General features: G+C 38.6%; 1 protein-coding gene across 2 annotated transcripts in view; it reads right to left on the bottom strand.

Annotated features, from left to right (window-relative positions):
- Positions 1-23,078, bottom strand: part of GRK3 (G protein-coupled receptor kinase 3) — a 132,849-nt gene that overhangs the window by 53,659 nt on the left and 56,112 nt on the right. For both annotated transcript variants that reach the window (XM_050924044.1, XM_050924045.1), the window contains 4 exons: positions 13,070-13,143; positions 4,375-4,476; positions 3,555-3,629; positions 921-982 (listed from right to left, as the gene is read on the bottom strand). In XM_050924044.1, coding sequence (XP_050780001.1) covers positions 921-982; positions 3,555-3,629; positions 4,375-4,476; positions 13,070-13,143 — 313 coding nt within the window. The remainder of the gene's footprint in view (positions 1-920; positions 983-3,554; positions 3,630-4,374; positions 4,477-13,069; positions 13,144-23,078) is intronic.

Here is a 23,078-nt window from a genome sequence, read left to right as displayed (position 1 = left end):
TAAAATATATCTGATTATTTTCTCTCTTCAGTTACAAATGCACCCATATTTATTTACATAATTTCCTTTAGATCCTATTCCTAACAGTCAATTTTCAGGAAATTTTAAAAAATATTTCAACTGTATCACAAGCAAGATAATTAAACTTGAAAGCATGCAATGTAACTTCAAATTTTAATTAACCTTAATATACATTGAGGAATAATGTAAACCTATTTTATCCTGAAATAAAGAAGATGTCAATACTATTGAATGTTGTTACAGGATAATTGTCTTCTGCTGCTATATCAGTTATAAGATGTTTATTTTCAGGGTAGGAAAAACTGATCTTTTGAGGACATTATTTTGGCTACATAATCTGATATATGATTTGTCAGTAGCAGATTAGGGGTCAAATCCTGTGCACTTTACTCCCACCAGTAGTCTCATTAAGGTTAATAGCACTATTCAGATCTGTAAAATTAACTGGATTTGCCGCCTTACATTTCCTTACAGGACAGTTACTGTTAGTTGTAAACGGTTTGGGCTACATACAAGAATTGCTGTATAGCTCACCTCCATAATACTGTAGTTTATTTGTAGGAGTATCACTCAAATGAATGGAGTTAGAGACTTTCAGACTTTTAAAAGATCAAACTGTAAGAAGTCCATTATTACTGTTACACGGTGCAGTGGAGTGGTCCACTAACTGTGTCATCTTAACATCCTTACAAGTTCTGTCACAACTACACTGAATACAATACTGGGCTATCCTGATACTTAACATGGTATCTGTATCAAGGCTAGTTCTTTGGAAAAGCTTGCTGATAATACACTATTAATTAACTAAACAATTCTAGCCTTATTTTGCAATAATACTCAAGGGACCAGTCTAACTGCAGGAGATTACACAGTAGTTCATATAGTATGTAGATTCGTACCTTTCCAAAAATTTCTGAAATATTTTTCCTCGGAGACTATCACAAATTTCTTCTATGTATGGCTAAAAAAGATACAAAATTGTATTTAACTTTTCCATGTATGATAACCTGAACATGCAGTATTGTCCAGTGAAAACAAATTACATGTTTAGGCTCCAGCATTTACCGCCCACTGGCAAGAACAACTGTGTTGAGCATCCTCAGTGCCCACAGAAAAGGGCCCCTAAGTAACTGCAATATTTTGTGGTGACTTTCTTGGCTTATGGCCTGATCCAGCAGAGAACTTCAGCATGGCCTTGACTTTAAGAACCTCTGTAGTTGCACTAAAGACAAGCATTTGCTCAAGTGCTTTTCTGAATCAGCGGCCTTAGCATTTTCCTGGGAGGGACTGGAGAGAATTTTGCTGTCTTTGCCCATGAGCCAACAACAGGAAATGAGCATTGAAACTTTATGGATTAATCACCAGAATTATCAGGCTGAAAACACTGCTTCTCATTTATTTAAATTAAATAACAGTTTAGAAATTATGGTGAAGGCTGTGAAACTCAAAGACCAGCCAGCACAGGAACACCAAGATAATCTTTCCTTATTAGTGCTTCTCTCTTCCCTCTCCTTTATTTCCTCTACCTTACTACCAGCAGCTTTAATTCACAAGTGAAAGAGGAGCACTGTTACTTGATTTGACATAGTGCACAATGATTTCAAATCTCAACTCAATTAGCAGTGGTTACACGAGATTCAAATCACATAATATAGATACCACTTTGTCAGTCTCTCTGGTTCTAACATCAAAGACAATCCACTGACACAGTAAGACTGTCAAATAGGTTTAATATAACAGTACTTTAAATGCTACAGTAAATGTAATTACTATAAAAGTACAGCAAATTAATTTAAACCTGCAGTCACTGCCACATCGCATAGGTTCATATTAACAGAAAGCCAGGACATTCAGCATTAAAGCAAAAATTCCATCTTTAATTTGTCTAAGTATGTGATCAAACAACTTCAATTTGAATTTTCTTGCTTAGGTCAGTTTGTGTTAGAACTGTAATAATATCGAAATACTTATTTCACCTTCAATTTGTTTGAATAAATAAAAAACATAAAAGGTGCACTTTTTAAACCAATAAACCAAAATCCATTATTTACTTTGGTGCTAAATTTGTGGACATAGAAATCCTATAATTCTAAAACATTTACAGCATTTTATAGAAAGGTACTCTAATTTCTGAGGAGGAGAAATAGCCGTTTTTCGGAATGCAATTTCCCACTGTATTTAGAATAATGTAAGAACTATAAATTGACACCAACACCTAAAACCCTCGTGTGAAACTGCAATATTGCTAACTCCAGCCATGTACTCATATACCTCAAAAATATGGTGCTATATAATATAAGTTAGCTAGAGGCAAAGGATCCACTAAACAGAAAAGTATGTGCATTGCTATGCTTTTAGATTTCTGAAACATGAAGTTGAATTCTGTACTTGATGATCTGATTTATGTTGAAAGGAAGCATAAGGACCTGATGTAAAAGGGATTTATTCTACACTATATTTAAAAAATGTAATTTATCAGTGGTTGGTAAAGCAACTACAGCCCACTGTCACTTAGAGTGTCTGTGTGAAATTCCTCACACTCTGCTAATTGGGTTACCTAGAATGCACTTGGAACCAGCATATGAAAGCATAGATCCAAATGGAGCGTGACCTGAATTTCTAGGACAATGTGTGAAAAAGCAACACTACCAAGTGGTTAACTGAAACTGGGTACATATTTTTAATTGAATTTCTTCTATTTTGAATGAAAGTTTCACAGTTATCTAAGGAGCCCTCAGTGAGAGAAACTAAGGGCTAAGTCCTGCAAGCTGCTGAGCCCTCTGACCCCAAACCAGAAAAACACTTAGGTACATGCTTACCTTCAGCGCCCTGATATATTCCCATTCCCTACTCACATGCTTACACTCAGCGCCCTTATATATTCCCATTCCTTACTCACATGCTTACACTCAAGAGCCTCCTTAAATGCTTTCCTGGACCAGGACCAGTGCTCTCAGCACCTTGCAGATTAATGATCACAGGCGGGGAAATGGATTGACCACATGCCCAAACTCCGACTGCCCAAGGTGACTCTCTCCTGGTGCCACAAGCCCCCAAGGGATGCGGATTTCTTTCAAACACTGCTAGTCTGCTGGCACACTCCTCAACCATAGGTATAAAAACCACTGATCTCACCAAAAAAGAGCGAGCTGTAATCATTGTTCATTCTAAATCCCCACATGATTTTGGAGGAAAGCAGGAATAAAATGTTAATATTAGATCCCTTCAGTCAGTAAAGTTATAGAACAGTTAGTAATCTATTTTCAAAAATGTACTCAAAGACTCCTCTAGCTAAAGACGACTAATCCACAATTTTTATTATCTTCAAAAAGACAATGAAATTAGAAACATTCTCTGATTATTCTATACAGAAATCTTTCCCTGTATCATTTTGTTTTCATCGACTTCTGAAATACAGTATCCAATTCTTGTCACAACTGTAATTATAATATGTACATAAAGGAGGTTTCCTGAATTTGCTTACATTCAAATAATTAAATAAAACCTGGACATTCTGAGTGCTTTCATCTCACCTGAAAAAGATTTGGTGGCACTTGTTTCTTGGCAAGGTGAGTTTGTACATGATCTACAGCTTTCTTTGAGAATGGCTTTGGAAAAATAAAAGTAAGATTTTAGACAAATAGCTGGAAAAGAGATATTTAAGTTCTCAATTATTGAGGTCACAATACAAGTTTTCAACTAAAAAGGAATGTTGCTTATATGAAAAATACACAAACTTCAAAATGAAAGTAACTTAGTGTCTATTAAACATCCTGTTGCATAACACTTTGAAAGTTACGCCAATCCCTACTTCCAAGCCCCCCCCAAAAAAAAAAATCACAGACCAGGCCATGCATGGTGGAGATTATCCATCAAGTAATTGCAAGGCACCAGGAATACAGAACACATGAAACCATCAGCTGGTTCTTTGTAGTCCCACAAGTTTTAAGAAAAATGTACACTTACATCCCAGTACATGCTTACCTTCAGGCATGAGTATTCCCATTTACTTCAACAGAATTATGTGTAAAGCAAAGCATGGACATAAGCACTTGCAGATTCAAGATCTTAAATAACAGGATAAATTTCTCTCTGGCTCAGATCATGTCATTATTGTAGATTATCCACTCTTTCAAATAAGGCTATGCTATACAAAGAGTACCAACTGAGTTAGTAGACACTGCTACCATAATAGATACTGCTATTGTCACTCCTTGAACAGTGTTTTGTGTAATTTCCCTGTCAGACTTTCCTCTGTTCACTATCCTTCCATTATTAAATATTTTAAAGAACTTAAAGTCAAAGGAAATATTTAAATATGAAAATTATAGAGTGAAACTGCAGCATACATACATGTGAGCAAGACAGCAGCTCTTTCATTATGTATGTGTCATAAATCTGCCGACTTCTGCTAAGACGTTCCTCCTCAGAATCCAGTTTTTCATATTCTTTTATCTGTAATATGAAAGAAAAGGAATCAGTCAATTAACCTATTTCTAAACCTTTACACTGTTTAAGGAAAGAAAGATTCTTCACTGTGGTAGAAACCTTATTTCCCTTCATCCCTTTCTCAGGACAGGGTTTATGGAGGTGCTCATTGCAATTCTATAGTTAAGGATGACTTCCGGATTCCAATCCGAGAAGAGATTTGCTATCCCCCTGTAACTTTTGATTGGAGTAACCAATTTGATTTCAGACTGTGGTGCTTAAAATGGGGTATGAAGAATTTTGTTTGAAAATTTAATAAATTCTGGATTAAAAACATATGCACACTCCTCCCTCAACCATTAGCTGGGCTGTAAATTGTGCGAAGGTGATCATGGAACTGATGGACTTGGCAGCTGGGATGGGACAGGCAGAGGAATATGTATCGGATTGACTATTTTTGAGGAGGCCTTCTTTGTTCTTCTCCACCCAGTCAGAGCACCAACCCTGGTTCTCCTACAATGACGAATGCTGATCCCCAATTTCTGAGATGTATTTGGAGGATATGCATAAAGTAGAACCAGCAGCGTGGAAGCCAAATGAGCAACACTGTTTATGCTGTAGGCCTTAGCAGTAGCACTTTAATATTATATGTATACATTGAAATACACACACCACCTATAAGTAGGAAGTACCACAAAACAAAGGAAACTAGAGATGGAGTTTGTGAGTGATCAGATCACCCTGTTTAATGAAGATCTCTAACTAGAAATACTGATATTGGACACATCAGAGTTCATACGTAGCTCGGCTGTAGCTCTGAAGAAAATTAACTTCTAATTTTATGCCAGAGTCCTGAGTGCAAGTACTGAGAGAACTGGATAAAACACATTAGGGGTTCAACAGGTTTAATATAGATAACAAGTGCATTCCCTGTTATGACAGTAGTAAGAGTGTAATCCCATTTTACAGTCCTTGCAATCCCATTTTTACAGAATGGAACTACTGAGATACTGTGCTATTTCTGAAACAAATGTGATTTCCTAGTGTTTGTTAGAAGACTGGGATTTGGGGCAGCATTCAGGCCTCTCAATGGGCTGAGCTGAATCAGTTATATGAATTTCTAATCAGTTACCATGGAAAAAAGAATTCTCTGTTTACGTCAGCTTTTTAAAATATTGAGAGTGGAAAACAACTTTTATGATGAAGAGGCTACTGCACTGACTTTCTCTTAAGAGGAGATACTGTATTATCGATATCTGCTGGGGAAAATGACCTATTTCAGGAATTTCTAGTAGCCCCTTCACAGAAGGATCTTGTGTTTGATCTTGTTTACTATAGACCACTACACCACCAGTTGCAATGGAAATTTAAGTGAACTTGCTTCCAGCATAGTGTTTATAATTTAATTAACCATATTAAATATGTAGTCAGAACAACAGAATTTAGGTTAAGATATTTGAGAATACTGTAAGAAATATAAGAATGACTGGTTTACAAATTCACTGCAATTTCTATGACTTTTGTTTAGTGAGTAAGCCGCATTAGTGCTGCATAAAGAGATGAGATTATTGCCTCATCAAGGTCTAAAAACTGCATTAGACATGGCAGATAAGAGTCTTAATGCTCATTCTGTGATACAGGAACAGACTAGGTCATAACAAATTTGGGAACATCCATGGAGCACTCTCACAGAAGAGATAGTATAGACGGATAAATCGAGGTGAGAGCAACAGATAACCACGGGGACTTACAGACAGGTTTCGCTCTACTAAAGCAGTAAGAAATCCAGGGAAGAGGCATAAGATATAGGTTCTGTTAGGATGAACCTTAGACTTTGTCTCATGACAGCGAGGTCAACCCCGAAAGACCTCAGATCCATTCTGTTCTGATGAAGAGTTTATCAATGCAAATCTTTCAATGGGAGGATTACTGGCAAGACTCCTACTAGGGCATGGAGAAGAAGGAAAAGAAAGAGATAATTTAATATCCCCGAAAGACGGCTTTAGTTTTGATCTACTGAAGCTCCTCCAGTTCATTCTGTGAAGACCCAGGATACAAATGAAGCACCGAGTATGCTGATTTGCACTGGATCCATCCATCAGCTTGTGAATCAAGGAAATCAAAGCATTCCAGGGCTGAGACTCAATCTGGCCCTTTTCAAAGCCTCTTTAAGAAGGAACAGAGCACTATGGTTTCCTGTACTTCCAGACCTACAAAGTAAAGGCTGCACAGTTGATGTAGTGTCCAGTCACACATCTGTCATTGAGACTAACGTTGGACAGGCTGGTGTTGGTGAGTCTCCACTTGGAGAGAACACATGGACCAGACTCTGGAAAAAGTTTTCATACAGGTGGGGAAAAAACAAGGATCTGTGATCACCACTTTAACATGTGGAAAAGGTTATCCAGATTTAAGAGAAAGCAAGTAGTTCAGGAGATTTAAAACTGACGGACACAAAAGGGTATGTTTTGCCGCCATTTCAGAACACATTTTTCTTTTGGAAGCTGTCATGGTTACAGGGCAAGCAGCAATTTAGATCCCTTTGCAGTCCCTCTCAAGTGCAGCCCTACAAGTAACTACATTTTTCTCAGGGTAGAATTTCACAATTCATCCCATGCTTAAAATGGGTCTCTGGTTACAGTCCCCATTTTTACCAACTGTTACAATGACACAGCTCTAACTGTATTTGGAGCTTGTGACCAGAGTCTGATTAAAGTGACACAAACGTACTATGAATCCAAAGACCCATAGCAATTAGAGTATCGAGTTAAAAATAAGAAAAGCCTAAACACATAGTCTTACCTAAGCCTAGACTTCCCTTGCGAGTTTAAGAAGGTTCCACTTAACTCAGGCCCGCCAAGCATTGGGCTAGGTGAGACAGGTTGCCCCTGCAACTGCTGCCTCTCAGAAAGTCTGATGTTCCATTCTGTATCTCTCAAGTCACAGGTTTTCTTTTTATTCATTCCAAAGTCCCTTTGTTCAGAGTTCCTGCTTGAAGATGTCCTGTGATTTTGAGTAGGGCCCCTGAAACTGATCAAACTGGCTTATGCATTTCTCCGGAGGATAACTTTAAACGGTGCATTCCTGGGATTGTCGTTCTGAGCACCAAGCAATTGAATTCCGTCTACAAATTGTTTGGGAGTTCCTGTAGGATTTACCCTTTACTTATCTTTTAGCCCACAAAGCAATCACTAAAGCTAGATACACAGATATAGAAATATAACAATAATAATTAATAAAGATAATTCCCATGCTCTTCACAGAAGCCTTGCAAAATTCAAGTAGAATTTGTTGCACTCCATCTACACAGATTAAACAACACGTACTCTTCAAGGGGATAAAATTCAAATAGCTTGTTGGAATAAATCCTTGTCAGAGTGAAGAATATGTTCTTGTGATGGGAGCTCAGAAGAGCTTTCTTCCTAAACCTGTGCATGATAATAAAATTTTATAACCACTTAAGAGTTTTTAAATATGTTCTAAGATTGAATCAGAACCTTGAAGGATTGGGAAAGTGTAGCACAAACACTGTCATCTCTTATTACTGGCCAACATTAGCCTCTCTGCAGCAATAGTCTAAGAATAAATGTCACATTGAGTCACAAATGGTAAACCAATTCAACAGTGCTGGGCCAACTACCTCCTTTCTTTCCATCTAGGGAAATGAGAATGTGTCATCAAGAATATTCTGACTCTATTGCAGGCAAGCGAGATGATAGAAGATGACACTTTTTAATCTCAGATCATGGATGGCATACAAATTCAGCTAATTTTACAGGTTTATTTAATAGAACACTTCTACACAGAGCCAAAAGGAACACGATGATGGGCAGAGCTCACAAACTGTCATGGTTTATCTGATAACTGACATATAGTAGTAACAGCTCCCTCATGAGTTACTGTACTGTCCCATAAATATGGTGGTATTACTGATTCATATATGATAGTCCTCTGGCAGACTGAAATACCACAGCTCACCTTCAGAAATACTATCTGACAATATATCTTTTCAAATGCTGAAATTAGAATGCTTAAGTTACCAAGCACCTAAAAAATGATTTTTGACAGATCTGGATGAATCATTCATCCAGATAAACACACGATCGTGACTCACGTTGCAATAACATACGAGATCCCTTCAGCGTGAAACCTTTTTACATCTAAGGATAATTTTTATGTAACAATTTATTAAAATTATTCTACCTGAAAAATGTGGTAAGTAAATCAAACATATAAACATTTCAAAGCTTTCAAACATAATACTTTACTGTAGGAAATACAGCAAGTCTCTTTTTAAAATATCTAAAGGGGACTTCTCTAAAAATACGTTTTAAAATATTTTTAGGCCATGTTTTTCTAACCCTTAAAGTGCAACTTCAAATTTTTTCAAAGATAAATAAGTGACATGCAATAACTCATGTTTCTAAATAGTATCTATACAAACTGCTTTCTTGGTTAGATACTACAGTAATTTCTTATATGTATAAACAGATGGAAATCATAGAAAAATGTATTCAGTATTCCTCTTTACAATGTATAACATTTCTTAACTCAAATTAGCAGTTTTGGAGTTCTAAGCATTTATCTTTAGACCAACAACAGCTTAGGAAGAAGCAATCACTTAACATTAACTTGACAAAGCCCTGGCTGGGATGATTTAGTTGGGGACTGGTCCTGCTTTGAGCAGGGGGATGGACCAGATGACCTCCTGAGGTCCCTTCCAACCCTGATATTCTATGATTCTATGATTAATGACTTTGCTAGTTATTATCCTATTTTGAAAGTTCTCTTTTGAGGCAGTCATGGAAGGACAATACCAGCTTCATCTGGATTCTTCTGATATACCAGATCCCTAGTACTCTAACTTGATGTCTGGTTTTGGTACAGAGGCTGTACTAGTATCCTTAGTCAACTATTTCCTTCTGGCAACAGAAAACAGCTGACCTTATTAAATCTATCAGCAGTCTTCGATAACATTACTCACGAGGTGCTGCTTACCCACCTGCAGAATCTGTCACGAACTGATGGGACTGTTCTGCAATAGTTTTGTTTGTTCCTTTATAAGAAGTCTCAAAAGGTGATAGTAAGTAATTATTCATCACTCTAAGGTCCCTCTTATGCAAAGTCCTAGAGGATTATACTTTGTTGCCCCTTCCGTTCTACATGTAAGAGGCTGCCAAGGAAGTTTGAAGCATTTGGGGCTGCAGTGTGAACAATACATGGATAAAATTCAACTTTACATCATCTTTTTCACAAGTGCAGATGGTGCAGTTTGCTAATTTAGTGATTTTGTTTAAATCACGCAACGGAGAAACAAAAACATACTGGCTGAAAAACAGTCTAGACAAGACAGAGTTAATGCGGATTGGCACAGAATATTATTTACAGAAACTGACTGTAGATGTGACTGCTTTCTCTGTTGGTGTCTCACTTCATGTCAAGTTGGTTAGCAACCTTGGGGGTAAGTTTGGACCCTGTTTTACGACTCCAAATTCAAATGCCTTTTAAATTGACTATAATGATTTTATAATTGGATCAGAACAACTACAGAAACAAAAATCAATCACGTTAATGCAGTGAGTTACAAGCAGTCACACTTCATTCTTGAGTCAAGCTCTTAATTCAACTCCAGTTGCAACTGAAAAGACTTTTTTATTCTGCCACATAGAATGCTCCAGGCCATGAAGATGCAGCAACTATTTTCGCCATAGTTCTTAAAATTCTGTACACAGTGCCAGTGATCTTGAATTTCCATGCACTGCAAAACTGTGGTCATTTATATCTCATCTGCAGTTAATTACCTTTCACTGTTGCATAATCCATTATGCAATTGTTACCGCTAGATTGATTCAACACCATGTATTCTCCTTAAGACTACTCTTTCAAACTACTAGGAAGCTTCAGTTTGTGTAGAATCCAGCAGTCCAAACAACTGGTAGAGCGAGATGACATGCACTCACTGCACCTATGCCCCATCCAATACACTGGCTCTCAATACTCTTCCAAGTGCATTTCAAGGTGTTGGCTTTAATCTGCACATATAAAGACCTATATTATTTGGGACTTGACTATCTTAGATATCATTTTTCTCTCTATGTACGCCATTATCACAATGGATATAAACTGAAGTGTTTTTGCTGACAGTCTCTAATGTGCGTTTCTGAAGACTGGAGACAGAATCCCTAATGGTAGAACTTCATCCCACAGTGTGACAATGTGGCCAAAAGACCTAATGCGATTGTGAGATGCATAAATAGGGAAATCTCGAATAGGAGCAGAGAGGTTATTTTATCTCTGCAATTGGCACTGCCGCGACCGCTGCTGGAATACTGTATTCCGTTCTGGTGCCCACAATTCAAGAAAGATGTCAATAAATTGGACAGAGTCCAGAGAAGAGCCATACGAATGATTAAAAGAGTAGAAAACATGCCTTATAATGATAAAGTCAAGGAGCGCAATCTATTTACCTTAACAAAGTGTTACGAGGCAACTTGATTACAGTCTATAAGTACCTACATGGGGAACAAATATTTAATAATAGGTTCTTCAATCTAGTAGGGGAAGGTATAATATGATCCAAAGGCTGGTAGTTAAAATTAGACAAATTCAAACCGGAAATAAAGTGTACATTTATAAGGGTGAGAGTACTTACTTATTGGAACAATTCACTGAGGGTTGTGGTGGGTTCTCCATCATCGACAATTTTTAAAATCACGATTGGCTGTTTTTCTAAAAGATCTGTGCCAGGAATTATTTTTGGAAGTTCTCTGGCCTATGTTATACAGGAGGTCAGACCAGATGATCACAACGGTCCCTTCTGACCTTAGAATCTATGAATAGCAAGCTGGTCAGAGTCCATATTTCTTAGCTTCTGAGAAATGTGCAAGTCCACATTTTTCAGCCAACTCTTTGCTGAATGGGTCTGAACTGAGACAGTCTTCATTTTAACCTTCTTGTCTTCATTTTAACTTTCTTGTCGTTTTATTTTCTGATTTTCTAAGTTACTGATTAAACTTTGCAGAAAAGGAGCAGGAAAATATAATAAAATTCAAGCTTAAAAAAAACCAAACAGAATCCTCATTCTACAGCAATGTTACATACCCACCTTGCCTAGCCCAGGTGAAGTTTCTTGATGAGAAATGGTGATATTCAGAATATTCCATATCAGCCTGTCTCCTAGATCTCAACCAATTACTGATGGCTAGATTAAGAGGTATATGCAGATAGCTGACTCTTACTTTGCGTTTTTATAATAACAAAAATCATGTAAATGTATATCAAAATTGTATACATCTCTCTATAAATCTTTATGCCCCACTTGTCTTCTTAGATTATAAATGTATTAAAATGTAGAGACTGTGTCAGTCTTCATATGTATATACAGAAATAACAGCTGGCACAATGAGGTCAGGTCGTGATTGGTGCCCCTCAGTCTACTGTTAAATAAATACTAAATAATAAGATATGCAACTAGGTATGCAACTTGATGCAACTCACTGACGTGCAAGATACGCAATTCAGTAATGTCAACAGAGATTGCATGTGCACATCTGAAGGAAGAATATAGCCCCTAAATGTAACTTTAAAAGAAGTATACTAAAGGTTGCTCTTTTAAAAAAAAAATGTTTGAATCAATCTGTAAAGAATAAAAATACCCTAGAGGCCTGACAATCCTAATAGTCCAGCCTGCAGCTGGCTTTCGGTTTCGGCTTTAGAATGAGTCACAGTATCCAGAAATAGTTGGCTTCAGTACAATACATACAATAACTTCACCATATGCTCAAGAGGAAAAGGAATTCATATACCTACACTATTCCAATCATAAATCATGATTCTTCCCCCCAGCCCTCCCATCAGCCTATTGGTATTTTTGAAACCTTCTTCGGGTGCATGGACCTGATAAATGCCAATATGGTTAGGTTTCAGTCAACGTGTTTTTTCTTACATTATCATTTTCATCAGCCAAAAGCCTGCACACTGCAGTGGCATCATGAAACCAAAGACCAAATAAACTCAACATGTCTTCAACTGAAGATATCTATTACAACTGCACTTCTTTAAGTGTTCTATGAATCCACTGTTACAAAAACACAAGAAGCTTAATAAAAAGACTGAGTCTCAATATGTACAGTTATGCCAAATGATAGCACAGCTGAAACATAAGCCAGCAAAATAATTTCTCCTTTCAGCATTTCATTTTGTACTGTTTAAATGTGCGATCGTTATCAACGTGATACCAAAGACAACATCGTAATCACCTTACAAGCATGATTTGAAAACTATACAAAAAAGCCAATTAAATTAAATACTTTGTTCTAACATTTTATTTTAAAAAGGCTCTGATATATGTTTAAAAAGCTAGCACTGTTGTTGTAAGATCCAAATGTTACTTACCACCATTTCTTAGGAATCATTAATCTACTTAAGGAAACTGAAATGTATCAGAACAATGCCTACCATAATAGACCCCCCCCTTTTCCTCCATTATGCCCCCAACCAGTGCTACCCATATGCTCTTCCTACCAAGCCCCACCCCCCAAACACAAATACACCTGGTCCTGGCAAGCCAGTAATTAAGCTTATGACATAGAACAACAATAGAAGATAAAGGGTTTCTTACCTCTTCATAAAATTTCAGCTGAGGGACAGCTTCATCAATTTCATTCATACAATAATCTTTAAAAAGCAAAAATCCTAAAAAAAAACAAAAAATACTTTAGAGAGAAAAACATGAATTAACATGGTCACTTCCAGGCAGGATGTAGAGTAAGCAATCTTCTTTTGGAATTTGTTTGTACCTCTGTAAGTATTGTTAATGGCTGAAGTATATCAATTACAATTATTTAATGTCTATACACTATTTTGAAAATGTATAGTAATATATAAGTATTGCTATTAACTTATTTCCCCTGGGTTGCAATAAACAATCCTCTTTCATTTGTTCATAACTGTATAAAATGTTCACATTGTGCACTGAAAATTTTCATGCCTGGTCTCTGACCAAAGGTGAATTTTTTTCAGAAACCCTGAATAATATCCATCTCTGAGTTTTCCATAAATAAGGAGGGAAATTATACATATATTTTCCTGTTTTAAACAATTCAAACCACATTTTATAGTAATAAAAATACCAGCACCACTTTTCTAACCTACTAATACTTAGATCTTTTTTACCCAATATTTCAAATACATTTTATAAACAACATAACAACGTTATTTTCAAAGACATTTATAAAGACTTGAAAACATGACTACTGCAGTTTGTTCCATGATTTCCAAGATGGGATGTTGAGCAGAGTGTTCTTTCACAAGCAGTGTTCAAAAAACATATTGTTTTTATGTATGTCTGAGCTGTTATCTGCTATCCCGAACTATCTTTTTGCTCAGCTTAACATGGATCTCTCTTGCCAGAGCTAACTGTTATGGTTATCTCCAAGACTCTAGGACAGCGGTCGGCAACCTTTCAGAAGTGGTGTGCTGAGTCTTCATTTATTCACTCTAATTTAAGATTTCACGTGCCGGTAATACATTTTAATGTTTTTAGAAGGTCTCTTTCTACAAGTCTATAATGTATAACTAAACTCTTATTGTGTGTAAAGTAAATAAGGTTTTTAAAATGTTTAAGAAGCTTCATTTAAAATTAAATTAAAATGCAGAGCCCCCCCGGACCAGTGGCCAGGACCCAGGCAGTGTGAGTGCCATTGAAAATCAGCTCGCGTGCCGCCTTTGGCACACGTGCCATAGGTTGCCTACCCCTGCTCTAGGAGCTGTTAATGTACATGCTTTTTAGCTCACTTCAGCAACCAATATCTTTTTCCTTACTTGCTCTTAGTAAGTGCACACTGAAATCATAACCAATGACAGATGTGGTCATGAAACACTAAGGTACAGCTGAATAGGCTCTGACACTGACAAACCAGCTCAGATCAAAGCAATAGGTCAATTCACTTGTTTGTGAATATCAAAGTAGTATTGAGCCTTAGTTTGAGTTCAAACTAATTCACTCGTATGCTAATAGAAATCAACAGAGGTGTTGATTGTATTGTTTTCGTTTATCTATATCCTGTACTTAATTAACCCTATATCAAAGGTTTGTGTTAAATATTAAGCTGAAAATTTACTTCATGTGTAAACTTCCTGAAAACCAATGAATGTTACCTGTATTGCTCTCACTTATCTATTTCTATAGTAATGTAATGGAAGACAATTGCATAATGTATATCACTAACTAAATTACTCATCTAAGAAATCTTGTGAAAGCTAAATAAGTGCTTAAGGACTTCAGCAGACAAATGCTAATTTCAAAGCAAGTGGTCATTGATGCAGGGACCTGATGCCAAAGATTCAAGATGCATATTTCATCAAAGGAAGCGCCCATGTGGGCAAAAGCACCTGTCAGCTTGTCTTCTGTGAGCATGATCTATAACTGCTGATTTAAGAGAATGATCCTGTATCTCTGGACTGGTGGATTCTATCAGGGAGGAATACTAAGAAACTGGACAGAGATCCCTAGAGCCATTCTAGGCAACCCTAAGAGATTTATGGAAAACTAGCAGATTACTACATCTCTGCTACCACTTTGGACCTACAAACTTGGACTCAACTGTTTATATATTTTACCTGATTTAACTTCTCAATAACTTTAATTTATTTTCTTAGCTAATACATCTTCAGTTACTTTACTAAAGAACTAGCTACCAGCATAGGTGCCAACTTCGTGGGTGCTCCGGGGCTGGAGCACTCACGGGGAAAAATTGGTGGGTGCTCTGCACTCACCTACAGCCAAGCTCCCCGCCCCACCAGCTCACCTCACCTCACCTCTGCCTCCACCTCCTCCCCTGAGCGCATCACGTCCCTGTTTCACCTCCCAGGGCTTGCCGCCGCAAAACAGCTGTTTTGTGGCATAACAAGCTGTGGGAGGGAGGGGGGAGGTGCAGAAATGCGGTACGCTCAGGGAAGGAGGTGGGGAAGAGGCAGGGCCAGGGTGGGGATTTGGGGAAGGAGTCCAATGGGGCAGGGAGGGGCAGAGTTGGGGGGGATTTGGGGGAAGGAGTGAGTATGGGGCAGGAGGGGGCGTGACAGGGGTGGAGTCAAGGTGGGCCCATGGGAGGGGGTCGAGCACCCACTAACGTCAGCAGAAGTCAGTGCCCATGGCTACCAGGATTGTTTTTGGCATGAGAACAAGAGCATCCATTGACTTGAGGTAAGTGATTGGCCCTTTGGGGACAGGAGTGACCTAATAACCTTTCATAAAATCATAGAATAATAGAATATTAAGGTTGGAAGAGACCTCAAGAGGTCATCTAGTCCAATCCCCTGCTCAAAGCAGGATCAACCCCAACTAAATCATCCCAGCCAGGACTTTGTCAAGCCAGGCCTTAAAAATCTCTAAGGATGGTGATTCCACCACCTTCCTAAGTAACCCATTCCAGTGCTTCACCACCCACCTAGTGAAATAGTGTTTCCTCATATCCAATCTAAACCTCCCCCACTGTAACTTGAGACCATTGTTTCTTGGTCTGTCATCTGCCACCACTGAGAGCAGCCTACCTCCATCCTCTTTGAAACCCCCCTTCAGGTAGCTGAAGGCTGCTATCAAATCCCCCCTCACTCTTCTCTTCTGCAGACTAAATAACCCCAGTTCCCTCAGCCTCTCCTAAAAAGTCATGTGCCCCAGCTCCCTAATCATTTACATTGCCCTCCGCTGGATTCTCTCCAATTTGTCCATATCCCTTCTGCAGTGGGGGGACGAAAACTGGATGCAGTACTCCAGGTGTTGCCTCACCAGTGCCGAACAGAGGGGAATAATCACTTCCCTCGATCTGCTGGCAATGCTCCTACTAATACAGGTGCATTCATCACAAAGTGCAGTTTGTCTGGATGGTAAGATTGGCTGGAGAGCCTAAGGGCACTTTCCCTGACTCCATGGTAAGGCTAATATTTGTTACTGACTTGGTGAAATCTAATTATAAAATATACCACCAGCTGGGGAGCATCTGCCCTGTTTCCCTACGGTCAGACCTGAGACTGGCACTCAGAGTTGTGAGCCACTCCAGACAGCGTGACACAGCATGAGGTTGGTTTTTTGTTGGCGATGGTTGTTTTTAATGTTGTCAGTGTGGCGCATCTTTTACTCCCCATTGCTTGTTTTTATTTTATTTTTAAATTGTGGCTTGATTTAGGCAGTTTTAAGAAGTTTACAAATCCTATACACGTAAATATGAGAGGAAATACAATAATTATTACAGTGAGCTTTTGACTAGAAAAACATAATACAGTAATAGAATCATTGGCTCTCCCTATTTAACAGAGGTTACTAAGTTACAGAGTAAGCATCTTTACACTACCTATGACATATTGTTTCTAGTGGTTTAATTAAATTGAGTGAAATCTCTGATTACCCATATTTAACAAACCAGGCATGTCCAGCAAATGTTACTATTAAAAAAAAACCTGGACAGGTGTGCTTGGGTTTTTGTTTTGTTTTGTTTGTTGCAGATGAATGTACTTTGACTACTGAATAAATTGTAACCAAATATCTAAGTATTTATTTGTCCTCTATCTTGCTGAGTATATTACTGGTGCATTAATTTTTTCATAACAAACACCGCCCATATTTTTAAACCATTTCTCTAGAGCCAGACCATTTTTTCCAATAAGAAGCTTTCAGTAGCCTAGCAGCTACTAGCAGATGAAGGATTAATTCTTCATTTCCTTTTGTGTGACCATTTCTTCTAGGAAGGCCCAGGAAGGTTACCAAAGGATGATTTGGTAATAAATATCCAATAAGCTGTGATAATTGCTTTTGAATTTCATCCCAATAGTCTTTAATGACCTGGACATATCTACCATAGATGCATAAAATCTCCTCTTTCAGCACAATTTCTCCAAAATGTATTCCCATTCAATCTATCTATATTTTAACCTGAATGGCATAAGGCACCATTGAAACAGTATAAAGAAATTTTCTTGTATTGTGTTACAGACAGAATCAGAAGTCCAGAGAGGAGCTGGAGCAAGTCTGGAGCAAAGCAAGGAACAGGGCAGGAGCAGGAGCAAGACGAGGAACAGGGTTGGACGAAGAGCAAGGCTGGAGCAGGCTAACACCTGAGGGTGGGGGTCTCTTGCCACTGTCAGGCAAGAGAGAGTTCCAACCCTGGAGTGATGTTGAGCAGACTGAGCTGCTGTTCTTCCTGTGAAGTTGACATACCTGCCCTGAGAGTCACCAGACCAATTCCTGGCTTGCGGATTGGCCACAGCCTAGCATAGGAGTGAATCACCTTAAAATCACTTCTACTAAAGGTAGCCTTCTGTATAAAGCAGCTTTTCCAGAAAGTTGAGGAACATAATGGCTGATTTGAAAGTACTGGTATCATGGAAGAGTGGACAGTTAAAAGTAATTTTGATCACTAAATAAGTTAGAAAAGTTTCTTTGCTGAATAGCTGGCTAACCATTTGTATTTCATGGCTCACCCAATCTTTAAAGCTCTCTGCTTTGCAATTTGGGTTAAGATCTAGACTGGTTCCAATGGGAGTCACTGGCATGGGGAAAGAACTTAATTTTTCCCAAGTTCTATCTCACAGCCGTACAGCAGCATCAGGATGTGTATACATTTCTGGAAGACATGATTTTTTATAAGTTTATGATAGCCTAGTGATATCTTCACTGCCACAAGTTTCTTGTTCAATTAAAAAAAAAACTGTTTGGCTGGATTAGAGAGCCCCCAATTCCTTACTGCTCTGAGCTGATTGGCTTGAAAGAACCATAGAACATTTGGAATAGTTAGTGCATCCTCTTTAATGGGTCTGTACAAAGTATCTGCACTCTCTCTTTTTCAAACCCTTTTATAACCTTCTTTCAGGTGCATTTAGCTTAAGTAAGCAGTCTGAGGGGAGGTGAGAGGGGGGAGGAACCTTACGGAGCTTCACTGCATGGATACTGGTCTCGAGGCTAACAGAAAGCCAATTTGATCATCATGTGATTATTTATGGGGAATGAAACCAGGGAATTACATTCAACTTCACTGCTTTGAGTCAAAGTTGTGTGTCAGTTAGCTAAAATAAGGCCACAAATCCAAAACTAACACATCTGCTTTATTTACTCATTTTACATGACACATAGCTCAATCTTAATCACACTCAAATCAAAGGAAAAGCAACAAAGAATCCTGTGACAACTTATAGACTAATAGACGTATTGGAGCATGAGCTTTCGTGGGTGAATACCCACTTCGTCAGATGCATCGTATTCACCCATGAAAGCTCATGCTCCAATACGTCTGTTTGTCTATAAAGTGCCACAGGACTCTTTGTCGCTTTTCATGGATCCAAACTAACACGGCTACCCCTCTGATACTTGAAATCAAAGGGGGGTTTGCTACTGACTTCAGTAGAAACAAAACCACAGAAAAATGTAATGCCAGAAGAAAAACTGAGAACCAAGGAGTGATTTAATTAACAATGCTGCTGAAACATGACTGAAGTTTAACCTGACCTCTGAAACTAAATTACAATGCTGCTAACGTATTCAGATTGTCACTTTACGCCCACGAGAAAAAGACAGGAGAGAGAGAGAGAGCAGGAGGAAGACAGCTCCTGAGGATGTGTCAAGCAGAAAAAGAAAAGCTTGATTTGTAATGTGCAAAGTTAAGGCTTCTATTATCAATCTACAGCAGCAGTACTGAGGAGGGTCTATTCTCCCATAGATAAATACCTAACTCCTTTTAATATCAGTGAGAGTTTCACATTCCATTCTGAATGGACACTAGCGAATAGTTTTGAAAACAAAAACAAACAAACAATGAACACAAAATAATTATTAGACTGTCACATATCACAGGTAATGGAACAAAGTTTCATGGATGGACTTGACAAAAACTAGACAAGCCATTTAAAACACAAACTTTGCTTCTCTACAAAAGAAAAAGGACACTAAACTATTGAAACTGCTACGTGCCAGAAGGAACCACAACAGTGATTCCTTTAAATCACCCAACAATATCGTTAATCTTTCCAGCTACACTCTTAGCCCAGCAGAAGAGTCTGTCCTATCTCGGGGCTTCTCGTTTTGTCCCTCCATGCCCACAAACATGATATAGTTCTGCGGTGACCTAGAATCCTACTTTCGACGTCTCCGACTCAAAGAGTATTTCCAACACGCTTCTGAAAACATAGTAACCCACAGAATCCTTCCTACCAGCACTACAAAAAGAAGGATTCTGCATGGACTCCTCCTGAAGGTCGAAACAACAGACTGGACTTCTACATAGATTGCTTCCGTTGACATGCTCGGGCTGAAACTGTGGAAAAGCAGCATCACTTGCCCCATAACCTCAGCTGTGCTGAACACAACGCCATCAACAGCCTCAGGAACAACTCTGACATCATAATAAAAAAGGCTGACAAAGGAGGTGCTGTCGTCGTCACGAATAAATTGGAATATGAACAAGAGGCTGCTAGGCAGCTCTCTAACTCCACCTTCCATAGGCCATTACCCTCTAATCCCACTGAGGGTTACCAAAAGAAACTACAACATCTGCTCAAGAAACTCCCTGAAAAAATAGAGGAACAGATCTGTACAGACACATGCCTAGAACCCCGACCAGGGGTATTCTATCTGCTACCCAAGATCCATAAACCTGGAAATCCTGGATGCCCCATCATCTCAGGCATTGGCACTCTAACAGCAGGATTGTCTGGCTATGTGGACTGTCTCCTCAGGCCCTACGCTACCAGCACTCCCAGCTATCTTCGAGACACCACCAACTTCCTGAGGAAACTACAATCCATTGGTGATCTTCCAGAAAACACCATCCTGGCCACTATGGATGTGGAAGCCTTCTATGCCAATATTCCACACAAAGATGGACTACAAGCTATCAGAAACAGTATCCCTGATAATGTCACAGCAAACCTGGTGGCTGAACTTTGTGACTTTGTCCTCACTCATAACTATTTCACATTTGGAGACAATATATACCTTCAAGTCAGCGGCACTGCTATGGGTACCCGCATGGTCCCACAGTATGCCAACATTTTGACTTAGAACAATGCTTCCTCAGCTCTCGTCCCCTAATGCGCCTACTCTCTGCGCTACATTGATGACATCTTTATCATCTGGACTCATGGAAAAGAAGCCCTTGAGGAATTCCACCATGATTTCAACAATTTCCATCCCACCATCAACCTCAGCCTGGGCCAGTCCACACAAGAGGTCCATTTCCTGGACACTACTGTGCTCATAAGCGATGGTCACATAAACACCACCCTATACCGGAAACCTACTGACCGCTATACTTACCTACATGCCTCCAGCTTCCATCCAGAACACACCACACAATCCATTGTCTATAGCTAAGCTCTAAGATACAACTGCATTTGCTCCAATCCCTCAAACAGAGACAAACAGCTACAAGATCTCTATCAAGCATTCTTACAACTACAATACCCACCTGCTGAAGTGAAAAAACAGACTGACAGAGCCAGAAGGGTACCCAGAAGCCACCTACTCCAGCATAGGCCCAACGAAGAAAATAATAAAACGCCACTACCCATCACCTTCAGCCTCCAGCTAAAACCTTTCCAGAGAATCATCAAAGATCCACAACATATCCTGAAAGATGATCCCTCACTCTCACAGATCTTGGGAGACAGACCAGTCCTCGCTTTCAGACAGCCCCCCAACCTGAAGCAAATACTCACCAGCAACCGCACATCACACAACAAAAACACTTACCCAGGAACCTATCCTTGCAATAAAGCCCGATGCCAACTCTGTCCACATATCTATTCAAGTGACACCATCATAGGACCTAATCACATGAGCCACGCCATCAGGGGCTCGTTCACCTGCACATTTACCAATGTGATATATGCCATCATGTGCCAGCAATGCCCCTCTGCCATGTACATTGGCCAAACCGGACAGTCTCTACGTAAAAGAATAAATGGTCACAAATCCGACATCAGAAATCATAACATTCAAAAACCAGTAGGGAAACACTTCAGCCTCTCTGGTCATTCAGTAACAGACTTAAAGGTGGCAATTTTGCAACAGAAAAGTTTCAAAAACAGACTCCAACAAGAAACTGCTGAACTTGAATTAATATGCAAACTAGATATCATTAACTTAAACTTGAAGAGAGACTGGGAATGGCTGAGTCGTTACACACATTGAATCTATTTCCCCATGTTAAGTATCCTCACACCTCTTGCCAACTGTCCGAAATGGGCCATCTTGATTATCACTACAAAAGTTTTTTTTCTCCCGCCGATAATAGGTCATCTGAATTAATTAGCCTCTTAGAGTTGGTATGGCTACTTCCACCTTTTCATGTTCTGTATGTATATATATCTCCTTATTAAATGTTCCATTCTATGCATCTGAAGAAGTGGGCTGTAGTCCACGAAAGCTTATGCTCAAATAAATTTGTTAGTCTCTAAGGTGCCACAAGTACTCCTGTTCTCTTTATGTTTGGAAGTAGCTTCTTTATTATAACAATAGGTGGCAGCAAAGGGCCTCTACAGCTGGCCATGTAGCTTGGAAGCTGACAACAGTTTTCCCGGTCCCGGAGCTCCTCAATGGGTGCCAGTATTGTCTCAGTCAGAGACAAGATCAGTCTCTTTAAATCACAAACATGTAATTGGAAAAGTCTACTAATTCCTAGCAGTTTTAAATACTAAATCTAAAGGCAACATACTTTACATTCAAACTTGTTTCTTTCTAACATTCTCCATATCCTCATTAAACAACAGAGATTCTAGTCACCACAAACACATCTTACTTTTTAAAAAATTGTTAATCTTTGAACAATAGAAAACAACTGATTAGAATTGGCAGAATTATCTATGAGATATTTATGCAGCTCACGGTGAAGAGATGGGAAAATCATACTGTGCAGAAGAAGGCTTATTGAACATGGAAAAGACATTTTCAACGATACACTTGAAAGAAAGATACCTTTAAAGAGGATTTGATATTAGCTCTGGTATCAAACCAACATTTGTCCCACTCTGTAAAGCAACAATACACAACACATTTGAGAGCACAAAAGTTTTTCTCTCTCTTTTCCAGCAGGTAGGTTGAGCAAAGGACTAGGTCTGATTTAAATATCTTTTGTTTTCAGTTTCATTCTCAATGCAAAGAGTCAAGACTTAACTTATAGCTGATTACCAAATTATATTTTAATCAAATATTTTTGAGTTAAACAACCTTAAATTACATTTTCCTTCCTTTTTCAAAATAAAATACAAGGTTGCAACTTACATCACAGCTTTCTTTTAAATTACTTAAAAACAGAATTATAACAGAAATGCTAACACGATTTAAAAAGCATGCTGCTAACATGAATCATAATTAGACAAATTGAAAACACAAAATAAGAAAAGACATTAATTTAGAAACAACTTAATCAGGAATCATTCAACATTCAGTCATGTAGCTTTAGCATTAAAATCACCAATAATCCCTAGTAAAAAATGCCATGAGTCCAGATGCTATGATTGTTAAACGATTATTGTTTTCACTCATAATCACTTCAGAAAAATATCCTGCACTCTTCCACTCCCTATATGAAACTAAATATAATGGGCCTCCTCTATCAGAAACAATGCATTGATTCTATTTCTGT

This window comes from Gopherus flavomarginatus, chromosome 15 (assembly GCF_025201925.1).
Source record: "Gopherus flavomarginatus isolate rGopFla2 chromosome 15, rGopFla2.mat.asm, whole genome shotgun sequence".
NCBI classification, from domain to species: domain Eukaryota; kingdom Metazoa; phylum Chordata; order Testudines; family Testudinidae; genus Gopherus; species Gopherus flavomarginatus.
Note: the sequence above shows the minus strand (reverse complement) of the source record. Positions and strands in the feature narration are given on the sequence as shown.